Source organism: Aphis gossypii, chromosome 3 (assembly GCF_020184175.1).
Source record: "Aphis gossypii isolate Hap1 chromosome 3, ASM2018417v2, whole genome shotgun sequence".
NCBI classification, from domain to species: Eukaryota; Metazoa; Arthropoda; class Insecta; order Hemiptera; family Aphididae; genus Aphis; species Aphis gossypii.
In genome coordinates, this window is record NC_065532.1 from 27,006,800 (window position 1) to 27,026,215 (window position 19,416).

A 19,416-nucleotide genomic window follows, 5' to 3' on the forward strand; every position below is an offset into this window, starting at 1 on the left:
CAGTCCGCACTAAAAATACATATATTGTGTTTTATATTATACACCTACAAAAATAACGTCGACGACACAACCGTATTTCATAATGACTCAATCGCAACAGTTTACGGCGCGAGTACGCGGTTATTTTTTAATAACCTTTTTTTTGTGTGTGTGAGAGTGTGTTGTATACTTGTATGTTAAAGTCTTAAGAATATTAGGTGCTATATGCATAGAATATAATTTATGAGTATAATAAACAATAGATTAACGAACACGCGTTGTAGACAAATGTATACATAATCGAGCTGTGCAGAGTGCAGACTGTATCGCAGTTTTCTATACTTGGAAAGTGTTTCGCGAAATACCGCATTTGCTGACATCTATATAATATAAGCGTACGTAATTATATTAAATATTATAGTAGGCCGTGTTGAATTTTAGTTTTCAAAAACTACTCATGTATATGATTCTGAGTTTGACACTTTCAATCGATGACCTATTTCTGTTCTGTTCAAGTATTATGTAAAATTGGAAACAATATTATTATTGTACTATAAAATATAAAGTAGTATTTTTAAGAAAGTATTTGTGGTATATTTGTACTTTGAAGTTTTTAGTAGACTTAAGATTACCATAAATAATATCTGAACTTCATTTCAAATCAAGTAATAATTAAAAAATAAACTAAAATGTTCTCATTTATATAATTATACTTAGAAATATTTAAAAAAAATTGATTTTTAAAACAACGTACTAAGAAAAATCATTAATGAGTTCAAAGACCGCGGCTTTTTGTATGTGGTATGTTGTTATAACTTATTTAGAAATTATTATAAAAATAAAAATGGCAGAACCGTTAAAAATAACATCGTACAGAAATTATAAATAGGTCAACATATACAATGTGATGTAAAAAAAAATATACATTTAAAATAAAATATTATACTATAATATAAAAATATTAATAAATTACTAAAACGTTTAGCGAAAAATTAAATTTTAAATGTATAAAATACATAAAATAAAATGTTTGAAAGAACAACGATAATGAGAAGAAAACAGTGAATGTTAAATAATTATTTGATATATTATTGTTGTTAATTTGTTAAATTACGAGTATAAATAAAAAAAAAACAGTATAAAAAATGCATATTTATTTGTAAGATGAAACCATTACCTATATTATTCTTTAGAAATAGTATGTATATCATAAGTGTGATCTGAATTCTAATTTAAAATCTAAAGATATATTTTATTGATACTTGAAAACTTATTTTTATTATTGTCATTAAAAAATTTAAATAATGGAAAACCTTTTATAGGTCATACCATTCGGGAAAAATACCGCATAAATTATAAACAGGATAGCCACGATTTTTGTTAGCCTTAGCAATGATGATTTTAAATTAGTATAGTTATAATACAAGAATAGTAAAATTTATAAAAATGCGATTTCTTATGACAAATTAAATAATTCAAAACGCGTAACATAAATTCTTTAAGTACCAAGTGCTTAAGTTAAATCATTTGTATGAATATCATCACGCACATACCCACTATCGACTTTAAAACGTCTAATTAAATATAAAATTATTTATTCAATTAAAAACTAAAACATCCTTTTGGGTTAATCATATTAAACGATATATCTTAGGTAAATTTAAGTAATGTTCTACACCAAATGAATTTAAATTTCACACAAAAATACATGTTTGATGTTTGGCATTGACAAGATATTTTAATGTGTACATTACGTTTTAAAAATAGATTAGTTTCATTGTGTAGTTGGGAAAATAAAAAAAATAGCGTTAATGCCAATGTAATTTACAAGCATTGAAGCATTATGCGTAGAATATTAATCTACACATAACAGTTTATCATATATTATGATACATAAAAGCTATTTTATAAAATTGTTTTTATTATTACATTAAACATTGTATTTTATGGTACCTATATTATTGTTTCTTCGTTGTGTCAGAAAGTATTGTTTGTTAAAATTCGACAAAGAAAAAGAGAAACCCGATGTTTGCAGATTACGCTACTTTATACACTGTAGTACTGTACATATATAATATATACTGTATATATTATACATGGACAGGTGCGCGGGCGTACTAATCACAACAGTATACGGTATAGTACCATATGCTATAGAGCCGTACATATAAAATATACATAACATTGTGATCATCGAGGCGGTATTCAATATCGTAGAATAAAAATAATAGAGCGCATTCCATATCCGGTCGCGGGAATGTGTCCAATAATAATCGTTGTCGTAAACGATGGATACGTTTACGCGGGCACGCGTCTTGTAGAAACATTTCTCCCCTCTATTCATTCGTCCCCTCCCAAAATATCATTAGGTCTATTTATTCTTTCATTTTTCTTTTACATATCTTTGCATATACATTTATACGTATACACATAGGTACAAAGACCGATTAGAAGTAAAAAAAAAACACACATGCCCGCGAGAAGGGGCGACAATTGTACCTGCCGGTGAAAATCCAAACAATTACATACGTCCTAAATGACACGTTAAATTCTCTTTGTCACGAAGTACTTGACACTTCGTCGCCGTCGTTGACGACGACGACGATGGCAACACAATATAACCACATAACACTGCTGTTAGCCATTGAGTAGGCTACATACCTATATACTTCGAGTACGGACGCACCTCACACATAAACGTAAAGATAAAATAATAATAATAATAATAGTGATAATAATAGTAATAAATTATACATAATATCACATTTTAGTTCTACGCGGTCGTTCAAACTTTACTTCACAAAGTAGTGGAGATTACATTAGGTTCTTGTATAATCTCCGCATTGTTTATGTAACGATTAGAATGACTGTTAAATATTATGTGTACGTTTTCAGTGTAAATATGTAAATACACAGGTGCTACAAATAGTTTCTAATTTAATTTGAAATAAAAATAGAAATTGCGATGTGTATTACTCAAAAGTTATTTAATTAAATGAAAATACTGTCGTATTTTTTATAGGACTTTACCGTATCGTATTACGTAACTAACAGTATAAATGGTTATCTATATAAGTGCCATTGAAAACAATTTTTGAAAAAAATCACTACATTTTAAAATTAAATAAGTTTTAAATAGTTATATCTAATTATATACTTGTTTGAAATTTCATTTTTATGTATCCACAAGTAATGCGAAAAATATTCTTCTTTAGAAAATACAGTTAAAAGTGTAGGAATTGTCATTCATAAAGCAATGAATGATTAAGATAAAAATTGTAAAAATATAATTTTATTTAAATAGTTGTTTAGTAATAACATAAAATTATGCAAAAATACTATTTTCAATTAAATTAAAATTTCAAAAAATTAATTAGCCTAGACACTTAGTGCACAAATTGCAATTAAAACAGTTTTTTATTCTTGTTTATTTATATTTGTATTGCATTATTTGTTATTTTAAATTTACATTAAGCATTGAATCTCTTTATATTCATAAATATAAATAATATCAATTTCATCAACAATATACAATAAGAACTCACTGTGTAGTATTTATCAAAGACTACATTTTAAAAAATCGAATGTACGCGAATACGCGTTTTATTTTCAGTCCATACAACTGCATTACTCTTCGACCGTAAATTATTATGACGAATATTTGGTGTCTAAATTAATAACTATGATAAAATGTACGATAATAATAATGAAACTATAGTTTTTTTCCCAAACGTCAGTTATGTTAAAATATAATATTCATGCAGATTCAAGTGGATCCAAGGCTCCGAGACATAAAGTTCAAGGGTGATAAAAAAAAAAACTATCACCGCGACCACCATTGCCTGTTGACAATATACCTATAATATTGTATATTATATTGTCACGCGTTATCCAGTGGAAAATCACCGCCCAGTCATTGTGGAATGTACCGTCGAAGAAGTAAGAGAAGAAAATGTATAAGAGAAGTTCCGTTGAAAACACGGAACGCACACGGTGTGGGTATACGCGTACGTTCGTGATTGAGAGAGAGGAGACGGAAGACAGATTAACTAAACATTACCAAAACCGACAACGTACGCACACAATGCAGTGCCGATGATTAGGCTAATTTGTGGCGTAACATTAATGACTTAACCAATATATCGACAAGCAGCAGGTGGCGGCCACGGTTTTATGTGTGCGTAAACCAAAGATACTTACTATGTACATAAATTCATCATTTGTTCGTGTGTGCCCGTTTTACGTGCCTTTAGTTTGCCTATCGAAATCGCCGTCATCGTAGTTAATAGACACAATATTAATAATATTATATTAATGCAGAATCAATTATTGATAAACACAATTATTTTTCATCGGCTGAATAACATTTGTGGTTATCGACTATTGTACATGTTAAAATAACGATAAAATATTGAACTCAGATATGGAAAAAACAGCATACGACCACGTTTCGAGTGCTTATACCGCGAGAGCGTATATACGAACAAAAATGTTGAGACTTAGACTATGCACGTTAGTTAAAATATAAACAATAAATAATTTATATGTTTTAAAAGACAAAATTGACAAGAAGTAATGACATGAATTACAGTGGTATTTATACTTATGTCTGAATGAGAATTATTTAAAATAATTTTGACAAAGATCTTAAAAATTGTACGACCGTAACATGAAGAATATATATATAGTACCTACATTTATAATAGTTACGTGGTAACTAACCTAGAATCTTTGATAATAATTTGTAATTTAAACTGTAAGATGATCAGGTATAGGTATACATTTTTTTTGAGTGATGTGATGTGATCATTATAATACACAAACAAACCATAGGTAATAATATTATTATTTAAATACTAGAACCCGGATGTTGATGCCCTAAAAAAAATCTATTATGTCATATATCATATAATATAAATTGTGTGATCTACATGTTTGATAATACTCATATAACGGTTAAATTAAAAATATTCATTTTTTAATTTTTTAATTAATACCTATAGTTACAATTTATAATAATTTTATATTGATACATCTATATTCAATATTTTGATTTAAGTTAAAATGCATTGAAACTAATTTTAATCTAAAAAATAATTTTTATAATAAAAATTTTTTTTTAAGTATATATTTTATAATCGCTGGTGTAGGAAAAATTAAATTAAGTTTCAATTAAATTAAGTACATTCTAAGTGATTTTTTATACATGAAAATTTTGATGAGTTGAATTTATTCATTTCAATTTCATTCAATTGGTGGAAAAAAATAATATAAAATGCCAAGAACTTTTAATAAATTACCTAAAAATTCACAAAATAAGACCTAAAACAAGAAAAAATCAAGAAATACAAAATAAAAATTAGTAAAGGTATTATACATAGATTCGTATACTATTGAAACATATTTTAAGCTAGAAAATTATGGTCTCTGAATTATTATATATTAATATATTATAATATAAATTGTTTAATATTTTAATTGAATGTCTACTGCATAATAATATAAACGCATCGTCGTGATTATTTTTTTGTAAGTTTGGCAACTTTTTGTTTGTGTTTTTGCAATGCCTGCAGCATAAGAATTCTCTTTACGGAGACGTGTGAAAAAAAACTCGAACACGCGATCGCGAATAGGATATTGTAACCACGCACAACGTTAGCGGTAGAGACCGTTTCCGGTACACTTCCTGTCTCGAAGGCGGCGGCAGCGGTGTAAGTTTCCCCGGGAGAGAGAGACGGCGACGACGTGACAAACGACTAAACGGGAACGGAAGATGCCACGCGGTCTAGCTGCAGTGAAGTGCATTTTATTCAACAAACGTACGTTGCATACTATATAGCTCGTTGTACAACAACTGCAGCGCGCGCGAGACACGGCTACCGATTCAGATTTTTTCCACGACAATATTATTCTTCTTCGTCTCGTTTTTTCTTTCGTTATTATTTTCGAGTTGTCGCGGACGGCCCTCCGTAAAAGGATCCGGTCCGGAACCGATAATGATACGAAACGTGCGTAAGAACGGACGCATACGCAAGACAAGAGACAGAGTTGAGAGAGATAGGGAAAGGACGAAAGAAAAAAAACCGACGAAGAGAACAACAATAATGATAATAATAATAATAATAATAGAACCCGTTGTCTATGCGTATATAGGTACTTACCGGGAGACGCGGCGGCTGCTGCTGCTGCTACCGCTGCAGAGGAGGACGTCGGCGGCGACGGCGACGGCGGTGACCGCGTGGCTGGACCGGCTGCTGCGGGGGGTGGTGATTCCGATCCGCTAGACTCCGCGCCGCTGTCCGACGCTCTAGAACTCATCCCGTCGGTTTCCTGGAAACAAATAAAACACGTTTTTACAATATTGATTTTTTTACTATTATTATTATTTTTTTTATTCAACCAACGCGCTCGATACGGATGATGACATCCGTATCACAATTTTCGACGATAAACTAATACTAGGTATAATACGCGATCGTTCACATGGCAATATGACTGTCGTCACTTGACATAATACGTGTGCGATAAAACAGCAAACAAATGTGCACCGATTCAATTTACAGTAGTGTATACTATATACTACAATATAGTACCTACTTCAACATAGGTAGTCCTAGCTGAAAACGATGTATATCCGGGATTAGAATCGGAACTCTAATATGCCTCAAAGCGTTGTGAAGATTTCACTATCGTGATCCGGTACTAATTGTCGGGCCCATGTTGATGACCATTAAGTTATAGGTATTCGGGTAATATCACTAATCTTAGAATTATGCGTTAACGGACGTTGTATTACGTACCTATAGGATATCTTACATAGGTAGGTAAGTATATTGGTCGATTTAAGAACAAATTATTTTAAGAAATTTGTTTGCAATTGAAAACAGTCGATAAGTACGATTAACGTTTAATTAAATTAATCTTAATGTTACTGATACAAATTAGCTCAATGTAATTACATAAAAAAAATATTTAAGCTTAAGAGTTATATTATGTGACAAAAAACATGAAATGTGAGCCCACTGGCCACTATTCGGAAGATTTAATTGATCGATGGCAAACCGAAAATACGTATGGAAAATCTAGTCACAATACCTACATTAAATATAATATAACGGTGTCTCCAACTCAATATTTATCCTGTTTATACACATTTTGAAATACAGTGTTTTCGCAAAAATTTAATGCAATCAATTATATTAATATATATATATATATATATATTAATATAGTAAAATAAATTACGCAAATAGAAATAAAAATAAATAAATAAATATATCATAAAATATCCTCATTAGTAGGTAATAGACTGACACAACCGTCTTCACTCGGAATCAGATTTCGTATGCAACGATTTATTATTTAATTCAAATTTAACACATATATTAAAGTCGACCTCAACATAATTTCAATGAATGAATACATATAAAACAATTAAAAAAATTTCTACACAGGTAAAGAGAATTTTGTGTAATCATATTCGATCTTTCGATAGTTTCACCGCACGACTTTTAAACCGTATACATTCGTACCTACAATTTTGTTGTCGCAATAGTTAATAATTACGTATTTTATAAGTGGCCTAAGAACTAAGTAGTAAATAGGTACTCAATAGAATGAATAAGTAAAACGTGTGATTAATGATTGTTATTAATGAAAAAAAAAACCAAAAACATAATATTATCATAAAATGATTAAAAAATATTACACTATCTTCTAGTTACAACTATAATATAATAACAGCTATATTTTGCTCAAAGTATACGTAGGAAATATTATTTCTCAAACATTTTAAATACAATTATTACTTTACTATAAGATTATATACATTACATTACATATTTAACTATCAAAAGTTTACCATTTTAGTTCTTTCGATGTGATTTAAATTAAGTACATATTTTTTTATGCCCGCGGTTAATATTCTATTCAATTTAACTCCTTTTTAAAGGAACTATAAAAATACCTATTTATTAAACCTATTTTTATTTAAGGCAAAATTCAAATTAGTTACAGTACAAATGATTATTGAACAAACACCTCTTAGCACTGTAATAATTTAATGTTGTCGTTTATTTATTATGATCATTTTGCGGGCACGTGAACAGTTTAGTGAGTGATGTATTAAAAAAATAAATAATAATAATAATTAATAACTCCCTGAAAAAAAAATTACCAGTCTAAATCCTGTTCTATTTAACAGTATAATGACTGCGGACGAACATACCAACATTAATAAAACTACTAATAGTCTTTTGTTTTCCGAGTAAAATGAACATATAATTACATTCAAATTAATATCATGCTGCATTATGTTCTCTGAACATAATAACTTTTCATGAACATTAAAAATAAAAAACTAAATTATATTTATTGTGACGTCGGTCATAATGGGTAGCAATTTTTCACCAGGTAGCTCGACCTGTGTTTAGGGTGTGAATGTAAACGATTTGTTGTCAAAAATCTCTTCAATTTTCACATAATCCATCATTAGACAATTACGTTACAATTACACGAGCCTTAACGTCTCTAGCACTGTAAATAATTATATATAGTTACTATAAAAATATATGAACACAAGTATTAGTATATATACTGCAACTGCGTCGAGAACATGGTATAGATAGTATTAAGTACTATTTTAATACATAATAAACTTACAATAAACACATTGGGCTGGTATATGCCTACAGCTCTACAAAGTGTAATGTGTGTACCGTGTACGCATAATAGCATTAAAGAAAATCTATAGGTAGTTTTTACACAGCAAGAATATGAATTATTATATAATAACGTAATAGTTTTCATTATTGTAGATGTGTACACTCAAAAATAATTTGGAGCGCACGTGACTGTAGAATACCTGACTGTATATATTTTATACACACACAACGATATCGGAAATGCAAAATTCAGGTCGGTACCAAATTCCGAAAAACAAAATCGTAGAGTACACGTACTATTATATATAGGCCTCGTCGCCGTCAAACCCGACCGTATGCGTTCTTTATATATAAAGTATAAACACTGTTATTTGAGCATTACCATTTAAGGCATACCAATGTCCGTAATTTTTTTCGAATCTCTCTCTCCCCCCTTCTTAGTCTGTTTTTCCCGTACACGCGGATGATTTGCGCTAGTGTGAGTGTAAGTATATGTATCGCTATGAACCAAACGTGTGGTGCACTGAAATCAATGCGATAAAACGTAATGACCGTTGGCTTAAAACTTGTACACGAGACATTTTTTAGCGCATACTTTGTAGAAGCGTGCTTTTAATTAATGACGGGACGGTCGCCGGAGCCACACGCGCGGTATTCCGGGTATGTTGGCACAGGTGAAAAAACATCGGTCCCGCGCGCAGACGTTCACTGCAATTGCGGTTTGAGTATTGTTTACAAATTTCGTGGATACCGACAATTGTTATTTTATTCCAATCCTTTTTTTTTTGTTCTGTTATACTTGTCTTTCTTTTTTGTTTTTTATTTTTTTTATTGCTTTTATTATTATGCGCCTCCCCCACCACTCGACGTGAAGACTAATGACAACAACGACAACAACTACGACGACGGCAACAGAGACGGCCACTGTGCACGGCACGAAAAAAAAAGTGATAATAAAACCCAATTGCGCATACAATGGAATTGCACTTGAAAATACCGCTCATAATAAAATACATACGCGCGCGAGACTGAGACAGAGGAATAGTGAGCAAAGCGAGTAAAAAATAAAATAAAAAATAAAAATAAAATAATCGAGAACAAAGACCGTCTGCTGCCCCTGGACGACGGCGACGACGCATCGACGATTACCGATGATGTTGAAAAAGCCGATCGATCGATCGATCGATCCCGCGACCGAATCCTGTATTTATATATTGTGTGTACACACAATATACGATGGGAGAGCGGCGACCGTGGGGGGACGTCGTTGCCGCAGACGGAACGGCAGACGGGAAATGCGCGGGGCGCGGGAGGAAGGAACCGAATTAAACGTTTCGAAGAAGAAGGAAAGCAAAAAAAAATAATAGAAAAAAATTGCCAACAGGACGGCCGTTATTTATTATAGGTATTTGTGTATATATATATATTTTATATTCAACGGTCGTCGTGATTGACACTTGGGGAATGTGGATCTCGTCCGTCTCCAGTGCGTCGCGAACTATACCTCGCTACACAATATATACCCTACGATGTACGCCACTCTATAATATATATATATATATATATATATAAGAAAGACCTATATGTATACCGACGGATCGCCAATATTGTCGTCGTATACGTAATGTGTGTATATGTAAGTGCGTGTGTACACCTATATAATATTATTATACTGACGCGGCTGCTGCAGTTTCTGGTCGATTGTTACCTGCGCGAAACGTGCCGCGGGGGCGGCCGCATAATGTATATAATATACAATAATATTTGTATATAATAGGTCTCTGAACGATATGCCAGAGAAGGCGGACCCTCGTGTCTGAACGGTAATTTATCTCGCGTATAAACACCCAGTCGTCATTGTGCATGCGCGAATAGATTTTCGAATATACCTATATATAATAATAATATACAATTTATATAAATGTATTATAATAATACATGTATGAATAAAAGTTGGTAAACCCGTGAGAGAGAAGATTGAAAAAAGAAAAGGTAATCTTTTATTTCTCTATATATAAGAATCATTATTCGTTACCGCGGAATAATACATCACAGACACACACACACGCAGCATAAATGTACACATGGTAAACTGCATATATTATAATACGTATAATGTATATTACGTATTGTAAGTATATATAGCCGGAAGGACATTTATTTTGACGATTATTCGTACGATAAAGGTGATAGACCTAATAGTGGACACCTAACGACGACAAAAACGAGTTATTTTCTAACGTTTCACGATCATTAAATGTTTTTTTTATATTTTCGTTTTGAAATCGTACATATTATACACATTATGTATAAATATAGGTTAGCTATAAGTCTATTATACTGTGCCATCTGTTCGTATGAGTGTATAAATAATTAGAAATCAAACATTTGAAATGCAATACGCAATAGTTCGGAAAATGATTTTTACTTTTGTACGTACGCTTATATACAACAAAACCTTGTGGCATTTGCTATTTTATTATTGATTAACATATTATGAAACATTTGGGCACGTGAATATCAGCCGGTATACAATATAAACGTACCTATATATAATTGAATATATAGGTCTTTCAAAGTAGGTAGGTATGTAATATTTTTGCGTTATGAAACCGCGCAGAATCAATGAATAATTATAATATTATACGTGACTGCAATAAGCGATAATTATAATGCAGCAAGTTTTCCAAAAGTTCATAAATCGGAAGATCGAATTATTATAATATATGTATTCAATATGGGGATGAATGTTTCGAGGATCGCAGATGATAAATCACATATAATCAATGACAGATACTAGAAATCCCGAAATTTCAACTTGACAGTCACTCGTACGAAGTAGTCTACCAGCTTTATTATATACAAATATACAATATCAGTGTGCAATAATAAGAATTATCGAGAGGTTGTTTACTGTGTAGTTATCCTTCGGTGAAGAAGAAAAACCACTTGACGTATATTTTAAATAATATTATATACCTATATGATGTTCTGGAGACTAGTCGGCGCGCAAGACTGTATAATATTATGAGTTGTACTGTAGTGGTGACCGAGCAGACGATACTTCAAAGAATAAGAACATTAATAAGCACATCGTGAAATACAATAATATTATATTGTATAAACCATATACACACACGCACATATGATAACGGCCCTTACGCGGGACCGTCGTCTTGGCCATTACTCATTTGTAGTCGTGAGTCGACTAATTTTTTTATTGTAATTGGTCACCTAAACGAAGTTCCCGCATCGTACAGTGAGCACAATTACACAAGTTTATCGCCGACTAGGCGTGTGTTATTGATGTTCTTTGGAATTTCTAACGATAGCTATTTCCGAACAGTACATCACCAATAATTTCACATGCACATATAACGTATAATAATAGTGTAGGTATATAGGTATATATTTAACTCGAAATCGGTACGTTGCACACGTAAACAATTAAAACCATATGGTCAGTATAATAATAATATGTATTGTAAAGTAGAGTGCAAAACCGGAATGCCCCAAACCGACAGTCGCATTAAAATGAATAATTGCAGAGTAGAACAACCTCCGAACCTTGACCTCAGATCCGAAGTCGTCAGCCTTTGATTTCGATAGAATAAAAGCGCGCGTCCGACCGCGAATTTGTGCCATATATTAGTTTTTTTTCTTTTTTTTTAACGATATTTTCATAATTGCTAGAACACTAAATTTTATATTTCACGTTTTATCATTTTGGGGTTGGGGTAAACGATTACAACCTGTAGAAAAACACTGGCAATACGTTTATTACATTATACATATGGGCGTTAGTTAAATAAATACATATAATATTACAAGTATAAAATACCTACTAAACACGAAAAGTTTCAAATGCCTATATTAATATACACGTTTATAATTATACGAGTCGTAACAGTGTTACCGGCTAAGTTTCCTTTAAATAAATTAACCGTATTATTAACGTTGATATCTATGCCCATTTATGGTATAGACGAATGCGGCGTCTTATCCCATCTGTTCCGCATTAATCATGTGAAACAACGCGTGTTCAAAACTTTCATTTGAGTTTCAATAACAGTTACAGTCGAAATGAACGAAAAATTGTATTATGCAGTATATTTGTATGATGTACCGATGTTACGTGAGTCCGAGCACGACGTTTCGGCATTCGGATTGCTTAAAGTCGCGTTCGTAAGAAAATGAAAACAATCCCCCTATATGTACTCGCGCTGCGGCAACATATATCAGCCGGTAAACTCGGAGAAATTAAAAACAAAATATTATCATAATATTCTAATATTGTGTGTATTATAATAAAATTTCACCGCTGTGTACGCAAGTAAAATACCGAATGCGTCGAGAAACAACGGTTACGTTATTATATTCGCATGTCAAAAATAATATAAAATACATACATTGGCATTGTAACCAAGGTCGATGATAATATTATTATTATATATAAGTACGCGCGATGAGGCCGACCGTATATATTTATTATTCACGCGCGCACGCGTAAGTATATATAGTACACACACACACACACACACACACACATATATATATATATATATATATATAATGTGTGTGTGTGTGTGTGTAGAAGTTCAAACGCACATACATAACAGATTTCACATTTTCAACATCCACATTCCTCGTCGAACCTTTGCGGATTACTTTGTAATCCCGAACGCGCGCGCATGTGTATAAGCCTACGTACCTATGTATTTCAATTGTTAATAGTTATTTGTAAGTTAATTAACACGAAGTCCTCCAAGACTCGGGTAGAATTTTAATCAGTCATCAGACCGATGTTGTAGCTGTCGCCGTATCGGAAAAATATATTATATAATATTCTATATTACGTGCACTCGTAGGCGTGTTTTCGCTGAAGTTGTCACGACAGATTTAATCGGAATACATGACGTATACGATATAGTAATATTAATTGTATAAAATTTGATCCGTCTATGAGAATATAGTGGTCTGTATGTAATTTTATGTTTGCTACACTTCCAGTCGAAAGCCGTACAACTTTACTGCGGAACGGAGTTTAAAAAATTCAAACAAATCAAATCGCGCGACAAGTCCTGTACACAAATACTTCAGTGTCAACACAATATTACCAACGATGACCACGTCGTGCTTAACGAAAACAAAATATTGATCTCGAAACCGCGTAGATGGGCCGATAGAAATCTTCTGCGCAGGAAAATAACACTATCTCATAGAGGCACACATACAACTGTATTGGTTGCAATAACAGTAAATTACGCTACGATATAATTAATCGATAGCACTGCAGCAGCAGGCCTTACTGTCACGACGTTATATTACTACTATCTCTATTCCTACTATAACAGTTGTATAATATATTAATATATTACATTTATTATTATTATTTTACATTTATATAAGACAGGAGACGGACGATGTTATCACCGCCAATATATTATATTGTATTATACGCGCGACGACTCGGGCCGTCGACGACGTATAGTGCTCCCGCGTACAACGTTCGTCAGTCAATATTATTACGGCGGAGAAGCAGGTCACCGTGATCGTAGTTTTCATATATTATTATTATATTATATGAATCGACACACACTCATATTATATATAATTGCGTAATTTCCGACGATTATCCGGTGGTACTTCAGCTGACTGCAGAAGTCTTCAGTGGCAGATTCTCCGCATATTATATATACTTTCTAATTAATTACGCGCGTTACAAAATAGTTTTGCTGTGCACACGATACAATAATATGTATACTAATGCAGGTATAAAATATAATAATCGATATATACCCGACGCGGCCGCTACTGTAGCTGTAATTTCTCTCTCTCTCTTTATATGTATGTATACGTATATACACTCGTAATATACGTTGCGAGCTCGACTTAAAAGACGACGACAATGGCATTGAAAATTTACGATACTCGCAAGTATTTAAGTATAACACGCGTTTCGCGCTGTCGTCTTCAAAGCCCGTCGGTAATGAGAGATATTCATATGGAATGCTCTCGACCGCGAGCGCGCGCGCGCGTTCGATGATTTTCAGGATTATTGCCGCCGCGTTAAAGGTAATTACGCGCTGCCGGACCGAGTTTATTATTTTTTTTTTCCATTTAATTTCTCTCGAGAGCTCGCCCGCACACTAATGAAACACTCGTACCATTCCACGCACAATCAAACAGACATTATATAATAATATATGAGGCTGTATCGTACCTATAGGCCGAACTCGACGTGGTATTATAAATTATCACTGTCGCCGGTCAATGAATGCCGCTGATATGTGTAATATCGTGTATTTATTTGAACCACATGGAAGAAACCAAAGACTGTTTTAGTGTCATCGACGGAATATGAATCGTAGGGTAATAATTATTACAGATGGACGGGTGGGCGTGAAAAAGTATTCGACTCTTCCGGACTGAATGAGACTTGACTCATATACACGACTGTAGGAATACATAGACTATACTACTACAGCGTTTCTTATTCGAAACAAATATTATAATATTATTATAAAGGCATCCGAGTAATTTGTTTTACCTAACCGTGGACCGTATAGAAACGACGATGAGACGCGCGGGGAAAAAAGAACAATCGCATTTGATCACCGGTGACGATATAGGTATAAAGTATAATAATTGAACAGAATAATCGCCGTTTACTTCTTGCGCACGTGTTCAATTATCAACGATTATCGGTTATTTCACACGATGATGATTATATTATACCTTTGCGCTTCGAACTCAATACAATTATAATTAGGTACTTTATCCTATCACATATATATATCATACTCTACACTCATTATATAATTAAACTAATTATATATTAAAGAATCCCGACCGATTGTTAAGATTATTGACTTAATTATTAGCGTACGTTCGACAACTCCTTATTGACTACTAATTATTATAATCGAAATTATCGTAATGTTATACTTTATGGTTTATGCTTACTTTATGCAATAGCTCTTTTAAAGTTAAGCACATATAATTATAATTTTAAACAAATCAAAACCATTTACAATTGTTTACATAAATTAAATCTTAAGCTACTTCGCGTTTTAAAATCATCAAATATCGTTAAAATATTTAAAAAAAATAATAATAATAACGAATTTTATAAAACACAATTGCTCAATACCTGCAGTGCTGTAGAATATGTAGAATACAATTTAAATTGGTACATCACATTTAAGATAAGATCAAAAGTACATAAAGTGTTTTGGTCTACACGAAAAATTAGATACTTCAGTAGAAAAAATTTGTTATTGTAACAACTATAATATAGGTACCTAACGCTTGTTTCATTTAAATTTAGAATAAAAAAACAACTTTTTAGAACTGTTTTCCTGAAATATTTTATGTGTAATATTGTAATGTATATGTAATATTCTACGTGTCGTATTTTTTAGTTTTTAGTTTAAAACCAAGTTATTATCCAACAATATAATACATCTACCTTCACTAAAAAATCATTTTGATTAGCAAACTTCAAACTATACGTTAATAAAATAAATATTTAAAATTGCGTTTATTTTAATGTGTGTACACTGTACAGATATACATATAGTAGAGCGTCGATTATCCGCACTACGAAATGTTTGAAAAAAATGTAAATTTATTTTATGATTTTAAATTTAAAATTTAAAATGACAATGTATTATATACATATATATTTATTTTTAATTATAAAAAACATTTAAATTCACGTTCATTGTATATTTTTAATCATTGTTTGATTATCCACACCTCCCTCGGTCACAATTAGTGCAAACAACCAACGCTCCTTTGTACCTCAAATATAATATCTAACTTAAACTATTATGTACACAATTATAGTTGTATCTATTATCGATAAATATTGTTCTTCAAAGCAGTAAAAATAAAAACTATAACATATAATACACTAGTAGGTATATGTTCTAACGTTATGTGAATGATATTTATTAAAAATAACCTACTTATCATTATTTATTTTTAAAATTTATCATAAAGAACTCAGAACATTGTTTTTATTGTGACAACCGTCAAACAAACCGGACAAACTAGATGGACAGATAAAACGGCCCATTCATTAAAAAAAAAAATAATAATAATAAAAAGGTGCATCGTAATCACAAATCATTCCACGTACATAAGAAGTAAGTAATATATACTAATAAGATTTTTTAAGTTAAGAACTGAAGAATTCGACCAATTTGATTTGGTAAATTTAGCACTACAAGTGGGTACTAATACTTATATAATGAGGCAAACGATTTCGTTCATCAATGAAACTTGTTGTGTACATTTAAGGTATGTAGTTTTTAAGGTGATTTAATCCGAAAGCGATTAGAAATCGGGTAAAATTGTTCCCGCTTATGTCACGCGTGTCACGTGACAACAATTTTTGAAGTTACGTTAAAATAAATAATATATTTATTCGTACAGAATTACAGATGTAAATGTTTAGACATGTATAATATTTATGCACTGTAGGCAAGTACATTAATTCTATATGTATTAAAGTAGTCGCATAAACCTAAGTACCTAACATCTAATTATAAAATCTGTGGACTATAGGCACCACCAAATATTATACAAATGTAGAGAATTCATCGAATAATATACTATTATATGCATTACACATATCTACTGTATTGTTTAAATATTAATATTCATTATATTGTAATTCAATGATAAACTATAATATGATAAATGCAAAATGGTAAAATTTGTTGCTTTTTAAAATATAAATAGATTATTAATTTAGTACCTAATAATAAATATATACTATCACAGAGTATTGCAGAGTGAGAGAAGCGAGTGATATAGCACATAATATTGCAGTACCTACTATCATCATTTACGAACGAAGTAGAAGGGAGAGGTACATAACCCGAGTGAATTTTACATATATTTGGTGTTTCACATTTGAAAAAAAAACCAGTAGGAAAATAGGTTTCAAAAATGATATATTTTACTATATAATATTAAACATTGTATGTTATTTCATAGAGAAATAATAACTAACGGAAATCAAGTAGCGATATACTTAACAGGTAATAAAGTAAATATTATAACTGTCGTAATTGAAAATTCTTTTAAAATTAGTCAATTTTGAATCAGCTTAAGAACAGTAGAAATAAATATCATATGCATTTTAAAAACATTTTGTAAATAATTATTCATGTTATAGGCTTCACAATAATTTTTGCCCCAAGATTCATAATTATTAATTACATTTTCCCTCATCCTATCGTCTAAAATCCTAAGGTCGGTCCAGCAGATATTATGTGATGTGTTAAGCTATTATCACATGTAACTCGAGTGTTTATTTAATATTTCTGTAATATATATAAGTAAAGTTATAGCACGTATTAACAAATATTATGCCCACACAAACGTTTATTATATATATATATACCTACCTACTAAAATATACAGGTACACTAACATGGCTATATACATAATATGTACACGAGTATTTCCTCCCGTTTGAGTCTGGATCTATATTATTCAATTTTTAAGTATACGCAACGCCACGACCGACAATGTAAGACCACGTCGGTATCGTTTTGTATAATATTATATGATGATGATGATAATGACTTTCTCGCTATAGCGCGGTGGTAATACACTTTTCTCTAACACGCGTACCAGTTAGTGTACGCTCGCGCTTATATTATTTCGTCGGATTTAAATTTTAATAGATCATTATTGTATATGATATAGAGGGGCCCCGCCAGGTTAAGTACCTATCCACCGACGCCGCCGTCGCGAAAGGGGAGTAGGGAGGCGTGACCGGAGTAGCCGATTGGAGGAGACCTTCACGGCTGCCGCCGCCGCCACAGCCACCGCTCAATTATTATTATTATTATTATTTTCAGGCAAAATATTATGCGTAATAAAAAACTATAATAATATAAATATATATGTATAAAAAAAGCATTGGATGTAAAGTCGGGCGCGCAACGTTTCTGGAGTGGGTCATATCGTAATATTACATTGATGCTGTATAGGATATCGTATTGGGGTTATAAATGTACCTAAGTTAATAAATCGTAGCGTTCGAAAATCGCCTCTGAACGAAGCGTTACGAGAAGAGCACTATTATCTATGGATTTTATTTGGGTTTACTGATGTAGGAGAATCTATAAATTATAAAGAGAATCAAAAATTTATCAATTTTTTTAAATTTGTACAACACTCGTTTAGTCGTCTATAGTCTTATAGGTTTGAAAAATATACTGTTCAAACGCACTAGCTTCACCATAGCATGATGCCATGATACAATTACGAACAACGATTATGATGATAATTGCTTTACATAATTTACATTATTATTGACATACATTATATATTTAAAATTGAGTGAAAAATTGTCCATCCGTATAATAACACGCTTATAATTCTCATTACAAACATATTTTAGAGCCTTCCTCGTCGCCTCATCAACAAGCTCGTTGTTATACGCACAATGGGTACCTATATACCTATATAAAAACATATTCGATGTGTGTAAAAAGAAATAACACCGCATCGTCTCGTGTTTGTGATAATTAATTTAACGGCCGCACGCGCTCGTTACTACAACATGTAATATAATTTATACAGCGACGACTGCAATGATGATGATGATGATTATTATAACGATGAAAATGATGATGGAAGGTACGATGAACAAAGTGGCCCGTGCGGCGTATTTTTACTTCTACTACTACTACTATAACTACAATAATATGGTGTTAGTGTACCTATACGTAGTGCAGAGGTACTTACT

General features: G+C 31.7%; 1 protein-coding gene across 1 annotated transcript in view; it reads right to left on the reverse strand.

Moving 5' to 3' along the window:
* The window catches only part of LOC114124883 (serum response factor homolog), a 72,628-nt gene that overhangs the window by 3,075 nt on the left and 50,137 nt on the right, over positions 1-19,416 (reverse strand). The window contains exon 3 of the mRNA XM_050204321.1: positions 6,141-6,309. Coding sequence (XP_050060278.1) covers positions 6,141-6,309 — 169 coding nt within the window. The remainder of the gene's footprint in view (positions 1-6,140; positions 6,310-19,416) is intronic.